The 16,922-nt window shown below is 48.6% G+C and overlaps 1 protein-coding gene and 1 pseudogene across 4 annotated transcripts in view; one reads left to right on the top strand and one right to left on the bottom strand.

Moving 5' to 3' along the window:
• Positions 1-3,648: 3,648 nt before the first annotated feature.
• LOC133229847 (metallothionein-1B-like) lies at positions 3,649-5,696 on the top strand (annotated as a pseudogene).
• A 2,418-nt stretch (positions 5,697-8,114) lies between these two features.
• The window catches only part of LOC133230192 (liver carboxylesterase-like), a 32,369-nt gene continuing 23,561 nt past the window's right edge, over positions 8,115-16,922 (bottom strand). For 2 of the 4 annotated variants that reach the window (XR_009730782.1, XR_009730783.1), the window contains exons 10-15: positions 15,080-15,160; positions 14,570-14,717; positions 9,785-9,916; positions 8,794-8,866; positions 8,226-8,518; positions 8,115-8,180 (exon numbers count right to left, since the gene is read on the bottom strand). Coding sequence is in view for 2 of the 4 variants with exons in the window: in XM_061387245.1 (XP_061243229.1) it covers positions 8,335-8,518; positions 8,794-8,866; positions 9,785-9,916; positions 14,570-14,717; positions 15,080-15,160 (618 nt within the window). In the remaining 2 variants the exon portion in view is untranslated. Of the gene's footprint in view, positions 8,519-8,793; positions 8,867-9,784; positions 9,917-14,569; positions 14,718-15,079; positions 15,161-16,922 lie in introns of all 4 variants that reach the window. The other 2 variants (XM_061387245.1, XM_061387246.1) reach the window with 1 other exon arrangement.

Genomic DNA, 16,922 nt, shown 5'->3' with positions numbered 1-16,922 from the left:
TTCTGGCTCTGTCTTCCTTTGTTTGTCTTGGACAAAGAGACTTCATGCCTACGAGGACTGGGGGTGGGGGTGGGGAATGGACCAGAAGTGCAGAGATCTGGGCTCTGGACCAAATATTAGCCCCTAACACACTGAGGGTCTTAGCAGGTCAGGCTACCTCTCAGAGCTTCGGTTTCTCAGTTCAAAACGAAAACGTTGTCCACATGACACAACGATATCAGGCAGGTATTGATGGCTCAGAAACTTCCGTTTTTATTAAATTCTGTGGGGATTTGTGACAACCTCAGTCCTCGGTGATGTGAATCTTCAAAAGTACTCACAGGGGACGCTATTTAACACTCCTCTTGTTTGATTTCCATGTTTTAGCTTGCTTCTAAAACACTAAAATGACCTGTTTTTATTTTCTACCACACTTTTATTTTGAAAAATAAAAAATGAATTACTAAAAAATTGTTAAAATCTACAGTATGTAAAACCTACTTTAGGATTCAACACATAATAAGCAACATTAATATATGAAGATGATAACTTTTAAAAGTGTGTGATTTTTATATGTTCATTGAAGACGTTCATGAGCCCTAGAAACACTTTACAAATGCCCCACTGTGTGAGCAAACACACCTGAGATGCTGGGCTTGGCATCCCCAGAGGGAACATCAGTCTTGGCTTGGCCAGTTAAAGTGACAAGACACCTGTTTTTCCTGAGAGCTCCCTGTGCTGACCTGGCTCTGAATCTTTGAAAATTCCTCCCTAAGTCAGGCTGAAGTCCACCCTTCCTTGAAATTTAGCCCTTTGCTACTGGAAACCCACAAAGTAATTTAAATTTAGAGGGAATTTCCCATCTTTTTCCCAGCAAAAGCCAGTGTACCTGATATTCGGTCCCAGATAGAGGACTTCTATGTCTTCCTTGGCATGTGATGGCTATTCTGCAGTTTGAAGGGCCTCGTGGTGTTTATCAGGGAGCAGTGTGTGCTGCCATGCGTGTGCGCTAAGTCGCTTCAGTCCTGTCCGACTCTGCCATCCGATGGACTAGCCTGCCAGGCTCCCAAGTGCTGAGTGAATGGTAATCCATTCCAGGTGTCCCACCCCCTGGCGGTCGTTGGAGGGAATTACTATTTGATGTTCAAGAGAAAGGGGAGTTTTGTGATTCAGAACTCAGGATGTAGATTGCCTACATGTGTCCAGTGTGAAGAGCCAGCCCGTGCTGAGTGCATGGGTATGGGGCGGGGGGGTGGGGGGGTGGTCAGGCATCCTTGCTAACAGTCACTTTGCCACTTCCTGACAGAGGCAAGTTATTGATACTCTGGGATTACATTTCCTTCTTCCTATAAAAAAGATTAAAGGACTCCCCTGGTGGTTCAGGGGTAAAGAATCCACCTGCCAATCCAGAAGACACAGGTTGGATCATTGATTCGGGAGATCCCACATGCCACGGAGCATCTAAGCCTCCTGACCAGTTGTGTGGCACAACTGATGAGCCTGCACGCTAGAGCCTGTGGTCCCCAACGAGGAGCCACTGCAACGAGAAGTCCACGAACTGCAACTACAGAGAGCCTGAGCACAGCAAGAAGACCCAGCACAGCCAAATAGAAATTAATAATTAATTTAAAAGATGCTATTTCAATGTGGGGGTATAAATGAGACAGTGGCTTGGTTCCAAGCACAGGCTTCGTGAATGGTGTCCATTATGATATTTATATCCACACTGACATTAATCCAGCTCCCAATAGGCACCTGGGGAAAGGCTCATTGGTTTGCAACCATGCTCAGGATGAGGCCACAGATGGATAGGAACCTTGCTTATCCAGTGCCCCTAGGGCCTGTGCATGTCCTTCAGTAAGCCCCACAGAATAAGTCACTGTCCCACCATTTGAGCAAACTCAGGGGACCTGCAAGGTCTGGAGTGACTGCTAGTTACAAAGAGGTAAAAGAACTTGCCTAAAGTCACACAGTCCACAGTCAGAAGATTGAACCTAAACTACTGTCTCACCTCCTGGCCTTGCCATGCTGTGTTGATGATGATGCCACCGGATGCTGACCCTGCCTCTCCTTATTCAGAGCTGCGAGGGTGCTCAGAGACAGTCCAGTCGTGCTCCTGGCTGGAGAGACGGGAGGATGAAGCCAGAGAGCTCACCGAGCATGCAGAGGGTTCTGACAGCCACCTCAGTGCTTCCCCCCAGGTGTTCATGTCCTCACCTATCCAGGGAGGGCATGGCGCCTGGTGCGGGGTGAGGAGAGGAGGCTGCGGTCAGCCTGCAAGAGTGTCAGTCCAACCCGTGTCACTTAGTGTCATGTAACCGCTCTGGGCCTCAGTCTCCTCTGCTTTAAAGCGCAAAATAATAGTGTCTGGCTCTCAGGATGAAAGAATGTAATACATGGGCAGACTGTCAAAGTAGGTTTGGCACTTAGTGAGTACCTATAATATCACCTAGTTATTTATTATGATTATTAGCATAAGAACCATTTTCCTTCTTCCAGAGAATCAAGCAAGGACAAGAGGCTTAGCTCTGGGTTCTGTGTCATCCTCATCAACCCTGTGAGCATGTGACTAGTTCCTCTGAGAGTGTTGCCCTCCATTCAGGAAAAGAGGCATTGACCCTGGAGATAGAAGGCCATGAACAAGACAGTGTGGGTCCTCCTAACAGATACTGAAGGATCCTGCCCTTTCTGCTGTCACCTGCCTCAGGAATTCCTTACCATTTTCTTTTCAATGATTCATATTTTCTTGGGTATACCATATGAAAAATAGTTATATGAAAATTTCATTATATGAAAAATGACCACTATTGGAAAGGAGAGTAAGGCCATAGCCAGAATATCATATGTACATTCCTTTCCTTTCTCATGTATCACTCCCAGGATTGAGCCTTACACAGTGAGAAGTGCTGAACACAGTTCTGGCTCAAAGGGAGGCTTTCTCACTGACTTTCTCTTTCAATTGGGAAGTGACAAAAAAACCAGAAGGGAATAACTCCCCAGCACTGTGAGCCTGCCTGAGGAGCCTCCTTGTAGTGTGTGCGGTTTTGCCTTTGAGAAAGGCATTCGTAACTAGTATTTCCCTTTGGGGTTACTGTGAGAATTCAAAGAGCAAAAGTAATTAACAAGGCTTGGCACAGTCTCCAAGGTGTGTAATTACCAGGAAATTGTCAGCAATACTAACAGGGTAATACCCACTGGTCTTTCCTACTGAATGCCAGGTCTGCCTATCTCCGAGGTGGGGCAGGGGTGCAGGGGACATCCTATGATTAGGGAACCTCCATCCTGGAGTGCAGAGGCCCCATTACAGTTGAGGGAAGCCGCTGGAAAACTGAGGCAAAGGGGCGCCTGGAGAAATGCGCCATTGTCTCTTCAGGAAAGGAAAATGGAAGCGAGGACCAGAGGCTTAAGGAAATGTGGGTCGCGGGGCTGTTACAGGAGACGTTACAGGAAAACTGCAGCGAAAAGACCGTGGTGGGGACCGAGGCAGACCATGCCTGGGGACCTCGCGGAAGGGGAAATGGTGGCGAGGGTCACCTTCACCTTGGGTCTGGGGCACCACTCCCCGGCCTCAGCCAAGCGGGACACCAGCGAGCAGGAGGCGGGGGGTGGTTCACTGGCTCCAGGCAAGGGCGACCAGGAGGCCGGCGGCGCGGGGTCTGTGGTGGGGAAGCCGTGAGGACACAGGAGCCCTGTTCCTAGACGCCCGGGAACAGGTGGCTGCTCACGTGGCGAACACGGGGACGGGCGGCCGGGGAGGCTGGGACAGCGCTTACGGCTGGGCACAGGGGCCCTGGGCTCAGCCGGCACCCAAGTGGAGCCGCGCGCTCGGCCCGGGCGCTGCGGGCGGGGCGGGCGCAGGGGGCGGGGCCTCTGCGGCGGCCCCTCCCCTCCGAACGCCGGACTGGCTCTGGGCTCCAAGGCCTCCCACAGGACCAGTGGGTCTGCTTCACCACTGCTTTGGACCTTGGACCTCGCCTTTCCTCTTGATGGACCCCAAGTGCTCCTGCCCCACTGGTGAGGGACCCCTGGAATTGAGCCCTACTGATGTCTGCTTCCCAGGCACAGGACGTGACAGAGGGTCCCTAGGGTTGCAGAAGGGAGTGTGTGGAGCTTGATCACAGGGGGACCCCTGTCACTTACTGGTCTAGGAATGTCTTCCCAGCCAGGTTCCTGAGAGTATTTCAGGCGCCCTTGGCCTCTATTCTAAATCTGAGAGCACCGAGGCACCACACTGTCCTTCTTCCCCTCACCCAGGGGTTCAGGGGACAGCAAGACCAGGACCCAGTTCTACGTGAAAGGCTTGGAGCTACCAGGCTTTGATGGCCGGAGGGGACATGGTGCCTCTTGGGGTTTAGGACATAGACTTGGCCCCAAGCCCCGGTCAACCTGGGTTGGGTCTGGTGCCTGGGATTTTCCCTGGGAAGGGGATCTTCTTTCCTGGGACCTGAATAGGGGAGCTGGGGCTTCTCTATCTGCCTGAGTGGAGAGGAGCTCTCCCAGAGCTGGTCCCGACCCAGGTGGTGGGGGAGGGCCCTGCTGATGGCTGTGGTGGTTCCTCCTCCCCCCTGCTCACTGCTGGCCTTTCCCTTCCTGTCTGGTGCCTCCTGCAGCTGCACTGGCTCCTGCTCCTGCAAGGCCTGCAGATGACCCTCCTGCAAGAAAAGAGTGCAGGGCCTCCTCTGGAAACTTCGGGGCTGAGCTGAGTCCTAGGAGGGACCCAGAGCTCAGCAGGCAGGAGCAGGACACTGACCACACTTCCTGGCATCCGCCTCACCGGGAACTGATTCTGAATCACCTGGAATCACCTCAGACATGACTGAACATCAAGCTCTCACTAGGGAACCGGGAAATGGAGGCCCGGATGGTCCCAACCAGACAGACTCAGACTCATCACTAGATCTAGTTCTCCTTCCTCCTGATTCAGGTTTCTGAATCCTCTCATGGACTGAAGCACCTTAGGGACATGAGCTAGTGACCATGTGTGGCTTCTCTGATCTGGTTCTGCCGTTTCCTGTAAGCAGCTCAGACCATCCCTATTCCCACTGGGAGGTGCTCTGTGAAGGTCACGGCCTCCACCTTGACCTGGAGGACATTCTTTCTTAAGTGATGGCTCTGGGAGCTGGCTTTCTCTTGTCCCCAGAGGCCCTGGTCACTGTCTCTCTGAGGCCCTGTGCCCTGTCCTGGGCAAACATGGGGCAGGAAAGCTTAACCTGGTAACCGACAGCAATGATGTCCGGACAGCGGACTCCATGAAACTCAGGGTCTGGGCGTCAGGGCTGCTTGTGTCAGGCCTGCTGGTGGGAAGGGTGTTGCTGGGTAACGTGTGCTCTGACGTTACCTTGCCGTTGCCTCCCCAGGCTGCTGCTCCTGCAGACCCGTGGGCTGTGCCAAGTGTGCCAGGGCTATGTCTGCAAAGGGGCCTCGGACAAGTGCAGCTGCTGTGCCTGACGTAGGGGAGACCCTGCCCCACGTGTCCACAGAGCAACCAGGGCAAATCTGCACTTTATTCTTTTTCATAAACCTGACTCGACGCCACATTCCTGTTTCTATGAAATTCCTGAGTGGAAATAAAAGTTGTTGACTTTATTCTGGCCCTGTTTTCCTTGGTTTGTCTTGGACACAGAAATTTCATGACCATGAGGACTGGGGTGACGAACTGGAGTGGAAGCCCAGAGACCTGGGTTCTGGACCAGATAGTAGCCCCCTCACACCCCTATTCATTGTGGTCACCTCTCATATCTTCAGCTTCTCGGCTCAAAATGAAAGCATCGTCCAGATGATTAGGGCATCAGACAATGGCAGGATTCACTCTATTGGTGTTAAGAGTATGGTTTGCAGAGAAAGTTTTCAATTCCTCATTTTCCTTTTCTGGGAATCCCTGCAAACTCAGTTTTGGTGAGAGCCTGGAAAACTACTTGGAGGGGATGAAATCCAACACACCTCTTGCTTGACATCTACACAGGGCTGGCTTCTAAAACACCACGGGGGAAAAAAATCTATTTTTTTTTTACACCTCAATTTCAAACTTTGGTCAATAAAAGGATTTCTAAAACTTTTTTTGAGACAAAATATATCAAACCCATTTTTCCTTCAACAGATATATTCACCTGAATATGTGAAGAACAAATTACTAGCATTAGAAATGTTTATAAGCTGCACGTATATTCACTGAAGGTGTGCACCTGTTCCGGATACACGTCACCAATGCCCCATTGTGTGGACCACACATGCCTAGAGGGGCTCTCCTCTCCTCCTCCTCACAGGAAACAGCAGTTTTGGCTTTCCCAGTGCTACTGACAGGACCCCTGACAGGACCTTGCAGTGGCCGGACTCTGAATCTTTGCAAATTCCTCCCTAGGTCAGGCTGAAAGCTGCCTTCCCTCAAACCTAGTGGAAATCCACATACTGACTTGAATTTGAAGGGAATTTGATAGCCATTGTCAAGGAAGGGTGAGTGTACCTGAGACTTGGTTACAAAGGAAGGATTTCATGTTTTCCTCTGTTTGCTGTTGTTTATTCAGTGGTAGGAGAGCCTGGAGGAGAAGGCGATGGCACCCCACTCCAGTACTCTTGCCTGGAAAATCCCATGGACAGAGGAGCCTGGTGGGCTGCAGTCCATGGGGTCTGGAAGAGTCGGACACGACTGAGCAACTTCACTTTCACTTTTCACTTTCATGCATTGGATAAGGAAATGGCCACCCACTCCAGTGTTCTTGCCTGGAGAATCCCAGGGATGGGGGAGCCTGCTGGGCTGCCGTCTCTGGGGTTGCACAGAGTCAGACACGACTGAAGCGACTTAGCAGCAGCAGCAGTAGCAGCAGCGGGAGAGCCTGGTGGTGGTTACTAACGAGCAGGGTGTGCTAAGTGAATGTAATCCATTCCAGGTGTTCTGCCTCCTGGTGTTTGCTGGAGGGAATTGCTACTTGATGTTCAACCCAAGAGAAAGGGATTCTGCTGTGGCTGAGTGGTAAAGAACCTGCCTGTCAATGCAGGAGACATGTGTTGGATCCCTGGGTTGGGAAGCTCCTCTGGAGAATGAAATGGCAACCCACTCCAGTAGTCTGGCCTGGAGAATACCATGGACAGAGAAGCCTAACCGTTTATAGTCCATGGTTGAGAAGAGCCGGACATGACTTAGTCACATAAGAATAACAAGTACTACCTGTTACCAGCATTTCTCATGGGTCCCTTTTTGGGGTCCAGGGAGAAGGGCCTGCAATGAGTGTAAACTCCCCTATGGGTCCATGCTCCTAAGGACTGTATACTCCCATACTTGCCCACCATCGGCCTTTAGCAGTTGATTCACATTTTCGACTCATTCTACTCACACGTGCAGTGACTCCATCTTCCACCTGTTGGCAGATGGTCAGCCAGTTTTCGCATCCCATCTCTCCTCCATGGAGCCCATTTCCCTGACACTTCAGGGTAATGGTTTTCCTTGTAGCCTCTCTGAAACAGTCAGAAAAGGTCAGGACTTTAAGGATAATATAATTTTTGTGGGTTAAGGTGGGAGTGGCATTTCTTGGAGATTTCTACAGCCCAGGAGAAGCCAGAAATCACTCCAGGAAATCTGAAAGAGACAGTTTTCAGGTGATACTCCTGGGACTCACTTCAGTGTGGTCACTGCTTGGATCTGATGTGGTTCAGGCCGCAGAGAGGGTTCATATGAGTTGTTGGAAGAGATGGCCCCAGGGAGGGGCCTGGAAGGATAACACGTAAGTTGAAGAAAGCACTGTAGACCTGTGAGAGGGCCAGTAAGGTCCAGGCAGCCATGCCACATGTCGCCATGCCACATGTCGCCATGCCACATGTCGCCATGCCCCGTCCCCCTCTTTCCCACTCCAGCACATCCTCAGTCTGTATCGCCTCCATCTCTACAGGCAGCTCCGCATGGAGGAGGGGGACACGGCACTCTGGTCCCCCACATCCTCTCATTGGAGTTGTGGATGGTCCTGAGACATGGAGTGATGCAGCGGCCCCCTCAGCACCTCCCAGGGCCCAGCCCGCTCCACTCCGCACGTCCAGAGATCAAGCCAGAATGGCCAGAGCACCTTCCTGCCGATGGTGCCCACTGCCTTCATCCTTCTCTCACTGAGGAGGATGACTTTATTCCAGCGCAAGACAAAGACATTGACTTGGTCTCCAAAAGAACGTTTATTTCCAAATTGAGGCCACAGAAACAGAAACTCCCCCTCCCTGACCTCTCCAAATTGAGGCCACAGAAACAGAAACTCCCCCTCCCTGACCTCTGCCACTCCCATCGGATAATTCCTCAGCCTCCACAATAAGACGCCTCTTTGGCACATAAACACTTCTAGAGAAACCTCCATCTGGGGACCCAGTCAAGCCTCCCGTTCACAGCTCAACATGTTTTAAGTGTGGTGCCTTCTTTGCCACCTCCCTGGACAGAAGCTCATTCCAGAAAGCTACTTCCTTGTCTTTCAGCTTCTCAGCGGCCCGAGTGTTGACACCAATCTGAAGGTACCCTTCTTTATGATCATATACCGGCCAATGGGGAAGCCCCTCCCCATTGGGGTTCCTGAAACAAATCAATAGAAATTCACCAAAGCAACAGTGTGGTCCCAACAACCCTCTGAGATGGTCAGGGACCTCGTGGCTTCATTTCTGCCAAAGGCTCATATTCCGCCAGAGACAGGAGGCTGACCATGTTTTGGGCAGCCAGTCCACCACAGGGAGCTCTCATGTCAGAGGTCACATGGCCGGGCTTTTGACCATCACATGTTGGAAGCTCCCCTACCCAACAGACACACCCTGTTCCTTCCCAACCCCGCTCCATGTCTGCCAGAAGCTCACCCATTCCGAGCAAAGTTGGCCCAAAATTTCATCACCATCTTGCTGAGATTGATCTCCTCTTCTGAGGCACCATCTGTGAAGAGGAGACAAAGCCATTGCTACTCAAAGTATGATTTGTGGGCAATAGCAGCCCTTGAGAACTTGCTAGAAATTCAGAAAAGGGGCCCTTACTCCAGACCTACTGAGTCAAAACCTGCATTTTAAGAAGATCTTGGGTTATTCAAGCACACTTTAAGCTTGACTGTCACCTACTGACACTGGACTCAGTGCAAACGGGTTCTGCTAGACTAACCCCATCTCCCAGGGTGCTCTCCTTTGGGTCTTTTCTCAGCTTCCTTGATCCACACACGTTTTTACAGAATCTGAAAAATAACCAAGCTGCAAGATCCCCAAATAGTCATCCATCGGGAAGTGTGCAGAGGCACAGCCCTGGGGTGTGTCACACACAAGTTGTCTATAACTGCTGATGGTGAAGACATTAAAGACTTAAGGACACTTGTGAATGGTATTCCTTAAAATATTATAATTTAAATTATATTTATTTTTAAAAGATATGAGCTTTAGATGGATGGTTGGATATACAGGCACACACACTTAGTCCTTGTTCAAGGTTAACAGCAGTTCTAACCTTACTCTCACTCACATTCTCATATGCTCTTATGAGTGTGGAGTGAGTGGTGGCCTTCTAGCCCTGAGCACGGCCTGTGGGTGACCCTGCATTTAAGAAGATCTTGGGTTATTCAAGCACACTTTAAGCTTGACTTGCTGATGCCCAGGTTTGGATTCTTAGAGCGATCATGGGTGAAGGCCCAAGGATACTCATTCTCCATCACATGCATTAGAGCCAAAAAAAGGTTGGGAGTCTTTGTCCTTCAACGCTGTTTTTGGTGAAAGTAAGACCTGGAGAGAAGGAGGAACTGTCCAAAGTCACCAAATCAAAACTTGAACCCCGATCTTCTAACTGCAAGCTATAGTCATCAAAGGGCCTCACCTTTCAGAAAGGGAGCCCCGAAGACAGAGAAGAGCTCATCCCCATGGTCCCCCATCACCGTCTTTGGTTTCAGCTCTGCTGAGAAGCTTGGGTGATAACGAAACTCATACATGTAGGTTGGGGCTCCAGCATCTGTAAGACATGGATTCATACACAGTTCATTTCAGCGGACGCACACCTGCATGGTATCGAGGTCTCAAGAGGGCGTGAGCAGTCAGGAAATTGGTGGCACACCTGGTCCTGAGTGAAAAACAACAATATTATTAGCAGCTGCCCACTGTGAGAACCAACTGTGTGCCGGATGCTCTGTGTTCCTGCAGGAAGCCCCTGGTTTTTAGCACAGTAGAGAAAGAGGTTGGGAAAAATTCTATGACTTAAGGGTGTATTAGTGGTGGAGGTAGAACTAGATGGAGCCAGGTGTTTACTGAATGAATGAAGGAATGTTGAAACTCTGAGGAAAATGATTCAAAATAACTATTATTATACAGGCCTTGAGTCAATACATGTGAACGTCTCTGCCTACCCATGCACTGACACCCCAGAACGTCTAGATACATACAGTTTATGCACACAGAAATACCACTACATTTCACGGATACGAGTGTGCTAAGGCGTTTCAGTCTTGTCTGAGTCTTTGCCACTCTATGGACTATAGCCCGCCAGGCTTCTCTGTCCATGGGATTCTCTAGGCAATAATACTGGAGTGGGTTGCCATGCCCTTCTCCAGGGGATCTTCCCAACCCAGGGATCACACCAGCATCTCTTATGTCTCTTGATTCTTTACCACTAGCGCCACCTGGGAAGTCCACATTTCTTTGAGAGCGGGTTTCTTTTCATTCCTGTGGAGAATACCTGCAGCACAACAGGTGCCTTCGATTCTGCCTACTTTTGAGTGTTTCCAGTGTTTTTTTCACCTACTAAGAGTGGAACAAATTCAAGGAAATTCAAGTTGCTAGCCTGAAAGTGCAGAGAAGGCAATGGCATCCCACTCCAGTACTCTTGCCTGGAAAATCCCATGGACGGAGGAGCCTGGTGGGCTGCTGTCCGTGGGGTCACTAAGAGTCGGATACGACTGAGCGACTTCACTTCCACTTTTCACTTTCATGCATTGGAGAAGGAAATGGCAACCAACTCCAGTGTTCTTGCTTGGAGAATCCCAGAGACGGGGGAGCCTGGTGGGCTGCCGTCTATGGGGTCGCACAGAGTCGGACACAACTGAAGCGACTTAGCAGCAGCAGCAGCAGCCTGAAAGTGCAGATATTGAAACACAAACCTATGTAGAAGAGGACAATTTACTCCCTGTGTCCCAGGAAACCTCAATCCCAGTATTTCCTTTTTATCCATCCTCTCACGTGTCCTGCTTCCTGCGTGGCTCAGGGAATGTGCAGCAGTGGCAGAAGGGAGAAGGGGCTGAGGAAGGGGACAGTCCCTCTCTCCTGGCCTCTCTCCTTGCCTCCCCTCTCCCCTCTCTTCAGCCTTTCTTGTAGCCCCAAGAAGATGTTACTTTTTCTGCTGATGCTTCAGCAGAGATGCCCATCTTGTTCCTTCAGGCCTAACTCGTGGGCCCCCCACCTGGGGAGCTCTGTGCTTTGCATTGATCGTTATGCCACAGCCAGTGACTGTAATGGGGAAGGGTCAGGCCCCAAGGCAGACTGGTGCGGAATATCATAACTTCTCCCTGCTTTTTCACCCTATTACCTTTGGAAAATGCAGAAAAAGGGAAAATGAACAAAACGATCACTTATAATCGTACTGCTCAGAGAAACCTTCTAATATTTTAGCACATGTATAAAAAATAAGGGTGTTATTGGATATGTAGTTTTGTAATTACTATAATAATTTCTTTATATTATTAAATATTTGTCCACTCTATGGTGTAACAATATACACCACCCTGACAGGAGGGTGTAGAATACTTTAGTTGCCTCCTTTTTCCACCCCATCATGTCACCCTTAGTTTAGCAAGAGGTGTTGTTTGGAACAAACAATCCTTCCATGGTTCCATAATCCACGTGCTAAACAGGTGCTTCAGGGTCAAGCAGAAATTGCTGTATTGACAGTGTTTACTCTTGCTTCTGCCACTCCGAAGTGTTAGAATCAGGGGACATCCCTGGTGTTCCAGTGGTTAATACTCTGCACTTCAGCTGCAGGGGGCGCAGGTTCAATCCCTGCTCAGGGAACCAGGCTCTAGTATGTTGCATAGTGTGGGCAAAAAAGAGAAAGAAACTCAGAACCCAGCCACACAAGAAAGACCTAGTGTGAGTGACAGAACTCAGTTATGATCATCTTCTTTCCCTTCCTCTTATTGTTTTTTTTTGTTTTTTTTTTTACTGTTTCACCTTAAACTATTGAGATTTATTAAAAAAAAATTTCCCAAAATCACAACATAATCTTCACAGAAACGTAGGACAGAGATTTCAATAATAACACTTAGGAGCTCCAAGAGAAGAAGGAGGTGGGAGAAAGCTAGGAATAAAAAATATGTAAACTAAAACAAAGTGATGTTCTCCTTTTTTCGGTGAGGAAGGACTTATGTAAAATTGGCAGCATTATCTTTACTCTTTTCATCTGACTATCCCAAGTGAGATAATTAAGAAATTTGCACTCTCACACACTGGAAAGAAATTTCACAAAATGTATCAAGAACATTCAAATGCTCCAACAGCCCAGCTTAATAGTTTCACTTCTAAATCCAACCCCAAGAAAATGATTTGAGACTTGGCTAAAGAGATCTGCACGTGAGGCTGAGTGCGATGCTGTGTGGAGCCTCAACACGAGCAGCCTGGCTAAATACCCACTAGGACAGGGACACTAAAGGAAACTTAACCCTTCGTGCCATGAAATAATTGAGATTTTTCAGAAAACAGTACTGACAGTGAGGAAATGACAACAATACAGTGTTTTGTGAACAACATAATTAATTTTAAAATTATACATAAGATATGGAAAAATTAATCAAAGAAAATATGTCAAACCTTTATAACTGATACTTTCGGTGAAGGAATTATGAGTGATACATAGTTGCGTCTGCATATGTCCCCTATTTTCAAAAAATTCTACAATGGTAAGATTAATTCATATTCAGAAAACGCTTTTTTCTTTTAGAGTAACACGTTTTTTTAATCAAAAAGAGATTGAGAGAAATACAACAATGAAAACATAACATTGATAAACTCCAAGAAGTGCTGGCAATAAGACCCTGAATTCAAGTCGTGAAATGTCATGTACATATATGACTGAGTCTCTCTGCTGTCCATCTGAAATGATCACAGGATGGGTAACTGGGTACACTTCAAAATAAAATCAAAAGTGTAAAAAACAGAATAAAAAAACAGTCATGAGAAGTCAGAAAAAAGAAAACTCAAGCCTAGCATGGCTGGGAGTGGCACGGATGCAGACAGCGATACTAATATCAGACACACAGCAAGAAGCAAGACCAAGTACATGAAAGATCTGACTCCAGGCAGCCCCTGGATGGTCATCAGGACCTTAGGAAGGAGGAAGTGGTAGCTAGCACCTCCAAATCAGTGAATGTTTGGGGACGGAATATGTCAGCTGTAGCAATATTTTATTTGTTTATAAAGTCTCCAAGTTTAAAACCCTCCTAGCACAGTTATGCAGAGAGGTCTGGACCAAAGCACCATCTCCTGGCTTGCGGACTAGGTGAGTGACGGCTCCAGGAAAGGAAGGGTCCTGTGAGGAACTCAAAAGGTACCCAAAAGGATCACCTCTTCTCCAGGTGGGCTCATCCATCCCTGACCTCACACCCCACACAGACTTGGGGTCAATGTTGGAAGGTCCTGTGGTAGACACAGCACACACTGGGATAAATTTAAGTTGGCCGCAGACATTGACATTTACCAGATCACCTGCTCCTACTCTTGCGGTGCTCAGTCCTTTGCACTTTCTTGGTCCCAGACAACACTCCTTTTTTATGGCTGCAGCCCACAGCATGCGGGATATAAGTTCCCTGATCAAGGCTCGAACCCCTGCCCTCTGCCTTGGAAGCACAGTCTTAACCACAGATCATCAGTGAAGTCCCCCAGACAACACTCCTGATCCTATGCTTGGCCTCATGCTATCCCAGCTCCACTGGCTAACAAACTAGTTTGCAGCTAGCTCTGACCTTGGAAGGCTTCTAAGTCAAAACCTCCAATATGTGCCCTGTGGCCCCACAGACTACTGTAATTCAGGTGAGGGGCCCCTGGGCAGAGGCTATCGGTGCTTCCCCATGTTCTCTGCTTCCCGGCACACTGGCCTGAGTTCTACCTCCCATATCTGCAGCTCTTTCTGAGGTCTTTGGTAGCCAGAGACCACTCTGCCCACGTGTGCAGAAGGTCAAAGCACCAGGGAATTAACTGCCCCTGGGAATAGCCTTCAACCGATGACTCATGGAATTTGGAGCATAAATAGCCCAGCTCTCTTGCCACTGACTGGGGAGAATCCCGAGCCACGTCTTCTGCTGGTTTCCCAGAGCCCCAGGTGTCCATGCTGGATGCTCGCTTGACAGCACAGTGTAGACTGACTTCCTTGTCCATCCGTGTCACTTCTCCACTCCTCTACCAGTGTTATCTGGGATCACCCCCAAATACACTACCTGCATTTAGATCCTTCCTCAGAGTCTGCTTCTGGTGGAAACCAAAATAGGACAATGCCCCGGATGCAATCAGTTTTGGATGGATGACCCTCAGCAGGTTCCACCTGTGTGCTTGTGCCACGGTCCGGGCAGGAGTCAGTGATGGTGGCTGGGTGGGGACCTCCTCCTGTTCAGTGTGCGGGACTCACCTCTGTGGCGACGGGCCATGTTCACAGACGGGACACCAAACACCACATCTGCTATCAAGTCCAGGAACAGGCCTTTCTTTTTGACAGGGTCGTCTGTCCCTCCTAAATACTTGTCAGTGGCCACTGGAGCCAGTTCCTCAGGAATGCTCTGAAATAGATTGAGTGAAAGTAACCACTGTTAAAATTAAATACATAATGGAGGCCAGACTTATCAATTATCTGTGCAGACAAAACCATTTATGCCATGGAAACAAAACTGTAGATTTTCATGCACACGAGCAAAATCTAATTTAGGTTATTTTTTTGTAAAACCCTCTGACAGTCACAAAATAAACTTAAGTCATCTCCCTAAAATGGCATGAGATAACCACTTTTAATCAGTCCTTTGCTATCTGAAAAACTCTATTGCAATAAGCAATCACTGAAAAGGTGAACAACTTCCTCATTTTCACTTTAGAAGCCATGCTGTAACTTCACACCCCTGAGTTCCTGTGATTCCTGGCCTCTTACCAGGATGGGGTAGGAGTACCACACGAGTGATGTGGCCGTCTTCTGGTCCAGCTTGTCTTCAGAGAGTGGATATCTCATGAGCTATTAAAACAAAGGTTAAGCAATTGTGAAATCATAGGTAATGGCAGGAAAAATCAAAGTGACCAAGAGAGCATCTAATGCAGGCTGAAGGTCACTTTGTCATGTCTTGATGGGCTTGGGTCTTTGATGAGTTGGGTAAAATCAATGAATCAAATGAACTTTCATATCCAGAGATCAAGGAGTGCAAAGAGAATAATGTAATTGTTAACAGAAGCTGTCCCAGTCTTTGTGTGTGTGTTCACACACACACAAGCAGATACACGTGTGCATGCTCAGTCTCTAAGTCGTGTCTGACTCTTTGTGACCCCATGGACATTCCAGTCTCTTCTGTCCATGAGATTTTCCAGAATACTGGAGTGGGTTGCCATTTCCTATTCCAGGGGAATCTTTCTGACCCAGGGATCAAACCCACATCTCATCTGGCAGACAGATTCTTTATTACTGAGCCACCAGCGAAGCATATACATACATACATATGTACACACACACACACGCAGACATATATATATAAAGACACATACACACAGAGTTAGGCTTAGAGTCCCACAGTGGTCATCAAGACAGAAAGGGAAGGTTTCAGCCAGCCTAGTGTTGAAGTGGAAGGCTCTGGGGCAGAGGACAAAGCCCCACAAATACCCTGCCATGTCAGATAACAAAGAAAGCCCCAAATACTGCCATTATGATTTTGGTCCTTCCGTAAAACTTCTGAAAATGTGCTGAAGAACCACAAAACTCTGCACATAACGACTCCATCAAAACTCTGTCCTAAGAGACTTGACCAAACTCCAGGACAGCTGCAGGAAGCTTAAGGCCATGTCCCCAGGATGGCCGCAGGCCCCCTTAAAGAGCTCTGGGCTGCCAGGAGATTTTACTGTTTGTTCCAGCCAACACCATGAAACCCATCTTAGAGCAGTTACTTTAGAAACCTTGTAATTTTTGCCCCTTTAGATGTAACTCTTCCACCCCAAGCTGTTTCATCAAGGATCTGAGAGCCATCTCTATGAAAAACAAACATGCAGGGGATAATTCTTGCTCTGTCCTCCAGTGCTTGTGAGATGATAAAGCCTAACTTCACTGGGGGCCTTGATTCTACTTACACCACTGCCTCCTGTCATAAAGACAGAAGTTTGTTTCTTCTCCAGATAAATGCCAGCTAACAAATCCAGGAGGTCCAGTCACATGGACAATCCACCCCACCCCACCCCACTCCCACCCACTCCTTAAATAAGCTCCAGGCTTTCATTTCAGGGATTGGATTCAGTTCACGATGGATCTTTTCCCTAGAGCAGGGGTGTAACTGAATCAAATCTGTTACCACGTCACCTAGTGTCCGGCTTTGTTTATCTTTGGCAGAAAGGAAAGCCCTTCCTAACTTTTGAAGTCAATTTTAACCCAGGAGGAAGGAGGCTCCTCTGACTCTTTCCGTGAGATGAGTGAGAGCATGGGTGACCAGGGGTGATTAGTGGGGAAAGCATGAAAACAGCAAGCCCGAGGTGAGAGGCTACAGGTCCCAGACCTCACTCTCCAGAACTCCCGAGCCCCTGGCCCCGTCCAGGCCTTGGGTTTCATCTGCCCACTGACGATTTCCACCAGCCCTCCCGGAAGCAGCATTTCAGGATCCATGGATGGGAAGACAATCACAGAGTGTGTGGGGACGTGGGTCCCCAGGGCTACATCTCCCAGATGACAGTGTGGACCATTGGAGATGGTTTCCATGGAAATGTCAACTTTTGTATGACGGGGACAGCTGGCCTGGTCCCAG

The sequence above is a fragment of the Bos javanicus genome, chromosome 18 (genome assembly GCF_032452875.1).
Source record: "Bos javanicus breed banteng chromosome 18, ARS-OSU_banteng_1.0, whole genome shotgun sequence".
Classification (NCBI taxonomy): domain Eukaryota; kingdom Metazoa; phylum Chordata; class Mammalia; order Artiodactyla; family Bovidae; genus Bos; species Bos javanicus.
Note: the sequence above shows the minus strand (reverse complement) of the source record. Positions and strands in the feature narration are given on the sequence as shown.